The sequence below is a fragment of the Arachis hypogaea genome, chromosome 7, assembly GCF_003086295.3.
Source record: "Arachis hypogaea cultivar Tifrunner chromosome 7, arahy.Tifrunner.gnm2.J5K5, whole genome shotgun sequence".
NCBI lineage: Eukaryota > Viridiplantae > Streptophyta > Magnoliopsida > Fabales > Fabaceae > Arachis > Arachis hypogaea.
Window position 1 is genome coordinate 77874068 of NC_092042.1, and position 10289 is coordinate 77884356.

Genomic DNA, 10289 nt, shown 5'->3' on the forward strand with positions numbered 1-10289 from the left:
TGATAATTTTCGATAAATATTACAATGGCTTCATGCAGTCAGTAAAAATAAAACACTACAAGAAAACAACATTTTTACGACATTTTTTTAATGTTTGGTGATGGTTTTAACTGTTACTAAATATTTTTGTGACGGTTAAAAAAAGCATCATGGATTTGAATGTCTCAGTTGATATAGTGACAATTTTGGACCACCGGTGATAAGCAATGTTGTTAAATTATTTGTGACGATTTTTGAAGTATAAAACCATCACTCTTTTGTAACACTTGTCAAGCACTACAAGAGATATGCTGAATAGCGGCGGTTTTTTTTGAAAAATTGCAACGGTCAAAAACCACCGCGAAACAAAATTTCAGCAGTTTCACAAGCGTTGTCTATTTAGAGGATGGAGATTTGATTTTGCGGTGCTTCTGGGAAATCGCTAGCACAACAACAGCAAATCAGATAATTAATTTTGCGGCGGTTGCAGAACTACCACTATCACTACAAGAAATTGTCTAATTATCGACACAAAAAATCGACGGCTAGATTTTTCGTCGATAATTTTCGACGGCTTGCCGTCGATAAAATGAAAAAGAAATTATTAAAAATAAAATATTAAAATCGACGACCATGTCGTCTATTATTTTAGTAACCTTTTAACACTTTAATTTTATCGTCACATTATCAACGAAACGGTGGGTGAAAATTTTTTTCTTTAAAATCGACAGATTCGCTGTCTATTTTAATAATTATAATATCGACAACTTTTACTGTCGATAAATTTAGACGATTGAGATTTCTTTCTGAAACTGAATGAACGGTATAAATTTATTATATAAAATAGACGGTTGGTATGTTAATTTTTATTTTAATTAAAATCGACAAAACCACTGTCGATTTTTATTCAACAAAAAATCACACCCGCGTTTACTTCCCGAGTCCACAGTTTCAATCAATTTCTCCAAAATTAATCCCAAACCTTCATAGATTCAGAACTTACGCTACTTAAGTACTTAACCCTAAAAATTAACCTCAAAATCTCAGTGAGGCTGCTTCTTCTTCTCCAACACCCGAGAATAGAGGCCAGAGATGGAGTCACCGTCACGGAGAGAGGCAGAGAGCCGCCAGAGAGCAAAGCTTCTCCTCTTCTTCTTCTTCTTCTTCTCCCCCGCCAGCCTGCTGCCGCGCCATCCTCTTCATGTAAGTTCCTCTCTCTCGCGCTTTCTCTCTCTCTCTCTCTCTCTATCACTCTATCACATTGTGATTTGTAAATCTGCATGTAAGTTCTTCTTCCACAGATTCATTGTTACAACATCTTTGCCGGTCGCCATCGCTATGAGCCTGTTGCCGTCGCCGTCGCAACTCCTTGTAAGTTCCTCTCTGTCTCTCTCTGATTATTATATTTATTTTTTTCAGTTTTTGTATCTACTATTTTCATCATGAAATTCTGAATTTGCTTTTGTGAATAACAATCGCATCAATATTACTGAAACCTAGTTAGCATAATCAATTCTTCTTGATTTGGAGATTTGATTTACCTATTGAATTTTTATTTTTTTTGCTGGTCACTGTGGTTTCGTAGGATTCCTATTTGATTTGACATTTGTTTTGGTGAATTTATGCTCTGGATTTACCAGCTTTGATTATATAGACAATGTTTTTTCCTTTTTTATTTTATCAGAATTAATGTTTGTGTTTTCGGTATTCTTCTCTTCTTTTGATTGAGTCGGTGCATTGGCAGTTCCTTTGTTAGGGATGTGAAATCATGTGTTAGCATATGGATTGAGTTGGTGGCTTGATGGTTTCTTCTTTTTTTTCTCAGTGGTTAACATATGGATTGTTATGTTTCTTGAGAAAAATGTAAATTTATATTATTTTTCTGTGCAGCTCAGACCACTTTCTAAAGTTACTCTAAAAACATTCTAAAGTCCCACCACTTTTGTGTCTGGTAGAAATTCATACTATAGTTGCTTACTTTTTTGGATATTGGTTATTCTTGTCATTTTGCGGAGTTGTGGTGTTTATGTAACATCTATTTCCTCAGTGATTCTGAATGAACCATATATTTATGTTCATATACACATTGCAGCTAAAGAATTACAGGCCAATGGGATTAAGCAAAATTTCAGCATTTGATCCTCATTTCATGTTTTGCCATCCTACTCAACCTCCACATTTACATGAATTCTGTACAATGTGGTATGCATGACACTATTTTTTTTGTACTCTTTAAAATTAATACACCATTTTTGTTTTGAGAGACATTTACTTTATCCAAGTCTCTACTTTTTTATATACACATATACAATGTTAGTTGCTTGCTAATAATCAAAAGTTTGTGAAAATATCTAACCAAATATTAATAATAAAAGAAAAAAAATAGTAGAGGCTATAATCCTATTTTTTATATTATTTGCAGCAAAGATTATGCCAATTATTAAGAATGAGCATTTACTTTTAAGCACCCTCCTCATAGCTAAATCATTGGCATTGGAGGTATGTTCACATAGATCATTTCTAATCTTTTCAGCTACTTTATACAACATTTGATTTTATCATTTATGTGAACAAGGCATCTTCCTCCATGTCAATTTTGGTATGATTAATCTAAACAAAATTTGTATTATACAAGTAGGTATCTCTTTTTATGGAGAAATTTGTACTTTGTTAATTTCTCATGTTACAAATTTGATCTTAGATTATCCCTCAAGTATTGTGCTCTAAATATGGTTTGAGTGTTGCGGCAACCATGACTCCCTTTGTGAAAGTACTTCTGTTGATTTTCTTCCTCATTGCATATCCAATTAGTAAGGTATAGTCCTTTTATTGCTTAAATATTAAGTTACCATAGTTGACTCAATAAATCATTGTATATCATTTTTCTTCTATTAGTAAATAATACTAAATTACATGGCATTAAAATTAGTATATAAAAAAAATTAGAATTTCATTAGCAACCGATATTAGCAACATTTCGAAGATAATGTGTCACTTAATATATGACACTTGATTCGATACTCCTATATTTTGAAAACATGACATTTTAGATAAATTTAGCCCTGTTCTTTAGGTGTTGGATTGGCTTTTTGGCAAGGGACATAGTGCACTTCTAGAAAGAGAAGAGCTCAAGGCTTTGGTTCAATTACATTCCAATGAGGTTAGCTTTTTTTTTTATTGAGAAACTTTATCATACTTTTACAGTCACATGCTAAGGTTTATTTTCATTCATTATTAGGCAGGTAAAGGGGAAGAGTTGTCACTTCATGAAGCTACAATAATTGCTGGAGCATTAGACTTAACATTGAAGACTGCTAAAGATGCCATGACACCAATAAGTGAAACATTTTCTCATCAAGGGTGAAGTGAAGTGAACATCAAAGATGCTGCAACTTATTCACATGGTATGATTTGAATTAATTCACATTCAGAAAATCATTAGGAGGTTAGTGTTTTCATGACATGTTAGGCCATTTAACTATGGACTTTGCAGGACTTCGCGCCTTTGAAATGGTAGATTATACTAGTATCTCAACTGATGCATCAAATTTGACCTCACAAGAAACAGAATATTATAGTGCAACACTAAAGAATGCCATGAAGCTAGAGGGTGACTCGGATGCATTGCGCGCAAGATCACAACAAGAAAGCAAAGCAAATGTATCATTTGAGAAAGCAACAGATGATAGTGAAGCAAGTTCTAAATGGTTATCTAAGGATGATGACGATCAAGGTGACAAGGTTGCTGCCTTCCCTATTTTGAATGAATTCATGTCTGACTCTGACAAATCCTTGTTTATTTTGCTTTGAATATTTTGTATTATTAATGGATTGTAATTTAAACGAATATTAGTCCGAGTTTAGTTATTTATCTTGTCTTGAGTCTTTATATTATAGGATTATTTATTATTTTGATAAATTTGTAAACTCATTATCTAATATTTAGTATAAATTATATTTAAAAGTTTATTTGTCTTGTTATATTTTGTATAAATTTTATTTTGATATTTAAAATTTTATTTGCATTAATTGTTTACTATTTTTCAAATAGAAAAAATAATTAAAAAATGTGGCTATTAAAATCAACGGTAAAGTTGTCGCTTTTTAAATTTAAAATAGACAAAACAAAACAAAAAATAGACAACGAATTTGTCGGTATTTTAATAATTAAATCGACGGCTCTTTTGTCGATTTTATTGAATCAAATATCGACGGAAATGGTGTCGATTTTGTATAATAATATCGACGGCTCTTTTGTCGATTTTATTCAATCAGATATCGACGAAAACGATGTCGATTTTGTATAATAATATCGACGGCAAAACTGTCGATTTTATTAAACAAGTAAAATTCTCAAACTCATATTATAGACGAAAAGATTGTCGATTTTAATGTATTATTATCGACGGCCTGGTAAGCCGTCGATTTTATTAAAATTTTAAAAAATCGACAAGCTTAATAGCGACCACATCCACCGTTGATTTTGCCGTCGATTTTTAATATTATCGACGGCCCAACCGTCGATTTGGCCGTCGATTTTAACGGTGTTTCTTGTAGTATATTTTGGTCAGTAGATTTGGGTGGCTTTTTTTAAAAAAATGCAACGGTTTTGAATCGCGCAATTTCATACATGAGCTTAAAAAAATTGACAATTTTAAACTAAAATATAATTTTTACAAATTCTAGATTTCATAACCTTAAAAGAGACTACTCTATAATAATTACATAAATTTCATCAAAATAGTACATTCCAAACAAAGGTCCTAAAACTTGAATACACATTCAAAGAGGAAATATGAACGTAAACCATTGAACTGGTACATTAAGAATCCTTCCTCTATTAGAATTTTGGGACAAAATCACATAAAGCTTGATGTTTGAAGATTCATACAATAGTTATTCACCTTGAACCAATGCAAGCCGGTAGCTCCAAATGTGCATTATTAGCATATAGAACTTCATACTCGTTCTTTAGTTAGCAAAGACATTCAACCTTATTCTCGTTGTAACTTTCGAATGCAGCTTTAACTCTGCGATATATTCTCTGGTTTCATGTATCTCTGGAAGTTCGACAATTCTCTTGTCCACCTCCCTATGAAAATCACAAAAGATTACATGACAATTATTCATAAACACACTTGTTCCTTAATATTTTAGTGCTTCAACGGAAGAAGAAAAGAATAGTCATTCACATTTAAAGTAGAATAATATATTACCTAAGACTAGTTAGTACTCCCAATTCTCAAAGAGAAAGACTTGTGTACATCAGACAAATAGTACCTTTGAAGATGTGCCCTTGATAATGTCAACAAGATCTCGAGTTGTAACACTGAATAACAAGAAAATTTAGAAGCATAATCCATATAGAGCATAAATCAATAGCTCAAAATTGCACAGAACAAGCCTCACCTTATAAAAATTAGTTTTCCTTTACCACCTTTTTGCTTCACCTTGAAAGCCTCAACTATTTCAAAAATTCGAGCAAGTTGTTGTGCCTCTTCTTTTACTTGCAGAACTAGAAACTCAGATACTGAAGAATGCATACAATAATCATATAGGAGGGGAAAAACTATACTAATAATGAAGAAGTATCAAAGTGGTTGTAAATTTTCCTGCATTGAAGACAATAAGATATGAAAATGAAATGGATTTTCGGAGTAAAACTAATATGGAGTTAGAAGTTAAAAAGACAGTAGGATTTTTGTAACTCCAGGTTTATATGTAAAGCTTACTAGCAGAAGTTTGTTACCACCTACTCCTACTCACAAATGGAAACCTTCATTTCACATTAACAGAGACACGTTCAATCCAAGTATGGATTGGAGGGAGAAAAAGATTGCCAGATTTTTCTAGGCCTGAATTCTTTCTTTCTCTAACTTTATTTCCCTAGACGATGCAAGGAAAATTCAGTTTAAATTGTGCAAAAAACACATACATTATTGTTAACATTTTATATGGCAATGCATATTTTTGCATAGAGAAGTAGCTAAGCTAAGCTAACCCTGCACCATAAGAAAATAATTCAGACAAGATGGCCTACTGGTGCGGGATTTATAACCCACAAACTAATCGGCAAGTGCACCGGGTCGTACCAAGTAATACCTCAGGTGAGTGAGGGTCGATCCCACGAGAATTGATGGACTAACCAACAATGGTTAAATGAATTACTTAGTTAGGCAAGCAGAAAATGGTATTTTGATATTCAAAGTGCATTGAATAGTAATTAAGAATTTCAGAAAGCAAACAGTAATTAAGTTGTGAAATACGTATGGGGAAAAAGCTAAGGGTTCAGAGATATCTATTTTCTGGATTGACTTTTCTTATTAATTTATTTTAATCATGCAAGATTTAATTCATAGCAAACTATATATGACTAGACCCTAATTCTTTAGACCTTCTTAGTCTCCTCTAAAATTCATCAACTGCCAATTCCTTGGTCAATTAATTCCAATTCGAGGGTGAAAATCAAATTCCAGTTTATATGCTACAAAAATTCTTATTACCCAAAAATAAGATGATTATATGTCACGTATCCCGTTAAGTCTAGATAATTAAAATTTAGGAGAAATTGTTTTCAAGCTATTATTCAAGTAAAGAGCTTTTCCAAGTTATACAAGAACACAATTAGAACATGGGTCATACTTCCATTCCACCCAAATTCATAAAATAAAGAGCAAAAACAATTCTTGAATTATAAATCAAAACATGAATTAAAAGACAAAATCAATAGGATTAATCCATACAAATAGACAGAGCTCCTAACCTTAACAATGGAGGGTTAGTTGCTCATGACTCAAAGAAGAAAAATAAGGATTCAGGTAAATTGTCTGAGATGGAATGAATAGTTAACTAATTAATGTTGTCTTTTATATCTAATCCTAATAAATTTAAATCCTAATTTTTAAAACTAAAAAATATCTTTTCCTATCTTAAAAAATAATATTTAAATTTAAATCAGAATAAATTATGGCAATCAACAAGTCTTCAATTGATGAATGAGGACCACTTGATTCCTTCACTTTGCAGCCTCTGATCTGTGCTTTCTGGGCTGAAAACTGGGTCAAAAGTAGCCAGAAATCGCTGGGGGCAAATTTTGAGTTTGCAGTATGTTGCGCATGTCACGCATACGCGCCAGGTGCGCGCCGATAGACTTTTTGCCAATGTGCGTGTGCGCGTGCGCGCCCTTTAACGCCAGGTCAACTATGGAAAATTGTATATTGTTGTGAAGCACCAGATGTTAGCTTTCCAACGCAACTGAAACCCTCTCATTTGGACTTCTGTAGCTCAAGTTATGATTGATTGAATGCGAAGAGGTCAGGCTGGACAACTTTGCAATTCCTTCCATTTTTGCATGCTTCCTTTCCATCAAATCCAACCAAATGCTACCTAAAATAAACAGAATTACACACGACTCAAAGTAGCATCCATAGTGGCTAAAATATAATTAATTCTTACTTAAACTTATCAAGTTAAATGCAAATTCACTAGGAAAAGATAGGAAAAATGCTCACGCATCACAACACCAAACTTGAATTGTTGCTTGTCCTCAAGCAACCAAACTAATATAGGCTTAGGATGTGAATTTGTATGAGAATGAGAGTTCGATTAAGCTCAAGTCTATTCTTAAAATGGGGTTTATCATTGTAATTTTGAACAGCTTTGGCATCTCACTCTCCTTTGAATCAGAGGAACGTCAGTGTCATTCAGAATTAGAATCTGGATCATATTATGAATTATCTGATCTTTATACTCCATTTTAATCCTTGAACACAGCATAATTTTCTTTAATTTATTTTTCTTTGGTGCTTTGCACCTTGAGCCTAGCCGTGACTTTAAATGTTTTGTCTCAAGGTTACTTGACACAAAAACACCACAAGCACTTAACTGGGGAACTCTCTTGAAGTTCTGATTTTTCTTCAGTTACTCCCAGACAGTGGTGCTCAGAGCCTTTGGCATACACTATTGAATGCACTTGGTCTCGACTCTAAGTGTTCTGTCTCAAGGATTACTTGACACAATCACGCCACAAGCATATGACTAGGGAAATAACTCTTTGAGCTTTTAATCATGTCTAACCTCCTTAGTCATTGATGCTCAGAGCCTTGGACCTTGCTTTTATAGTTTCTTTTTCTTTTGCTGTTTCTTTTGCTTCAAGGATTAAATTTTTGTTTATTTCAGAAAAGTCATAATAATTCTCTAAATTCCTGTTCCTTATACATTAACATCCTTTGATTCAAATTCAAATACGCACTGTTCATGTCATGCATTCAAAATCACAAATAATACCACCACATTTAAGTAAATAAGACTACTCTAAAAATTAAACTCAATCTCTCATGCAATGCATCACTTCTTTTTCTTTTGAATTCAAGCTTAGTGAGCAACACATGAGACAATATATTTTTTTATATATATAGTACTAAAGATCATGCAGGAAATCAAAGCAACAGAGAATAGAAGACAACACAATAAGAACAGAAGAGAAATAGAATGAAAGAAACTCAACCACCTCAGTTATGCTGGTGGCCATCTCATTCTTCCATGAAGAACATTCATCTTCCTTTGGTGTTAAACAGAAAAGCCATAAGCGAAGCGTCAACCCCAAACTTAAAGGTTTGCTTGTCCTCAAGCAAAGAAGAATAGTGAAGGTGTGCGGTAGAGGCGACGCGAACACACACTACCTGCGTGCGCGCCGATTTGCGAAAAAGGAAAGGGACGTAGATGCATCCAGTGCGCCTGCGCGTGGATTGCCAACTGAGGAAAAGGATGCATACGCGTCAGGGACGCGTACGCGTGGGTCAATCTGTGCTTCTAGCACGAATCTAGCGTGAGGCCAGCACAACTTTTGGCCATGCACCCATTTACGTCGATTTTTCAAGGCGCGCTCCCGCGTGGATTGCCGAGAACCAGTGGGACACGTACGCGTCTGGTGCGCGTACGTGTGGGTGAGCTGGTGCGCGAGGCATAGTTCTTACACAACTCCAGCGTAACTTTCTGTTCAATCTCCTCAATTCGCATTCACTATGGACGCGAACGCGCATTAGGCGCGCGCGGGGAAAATTTTTTTCTGAAATGTTCAGTTCTTGTTCTAAAATAGCTGCATGATCAGATAAAACTCAATAAAAATCAAATAACTAAGAAAACTACTACTACAAAAATAAATAAGGATATGAAATCATCGGGTTGCCTTTCAACAAGCGCTTCTTTACCGTCACTAGCTTGACGGTTAGCTGCTCTAAGGAGGAGGATCATAGGGGCTTAGCTCTTCACCCCTTACTTTGAACTTCTTTCCTGTGTATCCATAAAGTAGCTCAATATGCTCCACAGAGAGGATTCTGTTTACTGTATAAATCCATGCTGGATTGCTGGTAAACACCACCTTCATTCTTGGGGAGAAACCTTCAGTGAGGATCTTTTTGTTTCTCCATCCTCTGGGTACTTTCTTCTTTTTGGGAACCTCCTCCTTGGTAGATGATGCTTTCCCAACACCAAACTTAGGTTTGATGTCAGGAAGAATTTTATTGATTGTTACCAAGAGAGGTTTGAGCTGCAGATTCTGCTGTGTATCATTAGGGGGTTTTTGAAGGGTTGGATCAATAAGCTCAGTCTGCATGCACCTCTCTTCTTCACCTACTGAATGTACATCCTTGAAAACATGGAAGACTAGTTGCTCATCATGCACTCTAAGCACTAATTCGCCCACTTCTACATCAATCAAAGCTCTTCCAGTGGCTAGGAATGGTCTTCCTAAAATTATTAAGGCATTCTCATCCTCCCCTGTGTCAAGAATCACAAAATCTACTAAGAGGAAAAACTTACCCACTTTGACCAAGATATTCTCCGCTAATCTGTAGGCAGGCTTCATAGATTTGTCTGCCATCTGTAATGTTATCTTTGTGGGTTCTGCCTCTTAGATTTGTAGCTTCTTCATCACAGATAAGGGCATTAGATTTATGTTTGCCCCAGATCACATAGGGCTTTCTCAAAGGTTGAGCTCCCAATGGTGCATGGAATTTGAAAGCTCCCTGAATCTGGCATCTTCCTTGGTAAGTTATTCTGAATTACGACACTACATTCCTTAGTTAGGACTACTATCTCATCTCCCTTTAAATGCTTCTTCTTTGACAACAGCTCCTTCATGAACTTGACATAGATAGGCATTTGCTCCAAAACCTCAGCAAAAGGAATATTGATTTGCAACTTTCTGAAGACTTCCAAAAACTTTGAAAACTACTTGTCCTTGGTCTCCTTTTGAAGTCTTTGAGGATATGGCATCTTAGGCTTGTACTCAGGAGCCTTTGGCAATGTAG

The 10289-nt window shown here is 34.8% G+C and overlaps 1 protein-coding gene across 1 annotated transcript; it reads right to left on the minus strand.

Annotated features, from left to right (window-relative positions):
• Positions 1-4950: 4950 nt before the first annotated feature.
• On the minus strand, positions 4951-9859 carry LOC140174417 (large ribosomal subunit protein bL9c-like). Its single transcript, XM_072198870.1, has 4 exons — positions 9799-9859; positions 5417-5509; positions 5260-5308; positions 4951-5071 (listed from the first exon to the last, which is right to left on the minus strand). Exons 1-4 carry the CDS (start codon positions 9857-9859, stop codon positions 4951-4953), a joined length of 324 nt encoding a protein of 107 aa, XP_072054971.1.
• Positions 9860-10289: the final 430 nt, after the last annotated feature.

Coding starts and splice junctions, on each gene's coding strand:
- LOC140174417 (XM_072198870.1), bottom strand. CDS start 9,859: ATGGCAGACAAATCTATGAAGCCTGCCTACAGATTAGCGGAGAATATC. Junction 5,510..9,798: donor GAATATCTTGGTCAAAGTGG/GTAAGTTTTTCC, acceptor TGCATTCTTCAG/TATCTGAGTTTCTAGTTCTG. Junction 5,309..5,416: donor TTTCAAGGTGAAGCAAAAAG/GTGGTAAAGGAA, acceptor CTTGTTATTCAG/TGTTACAACTCGAGATCTTG.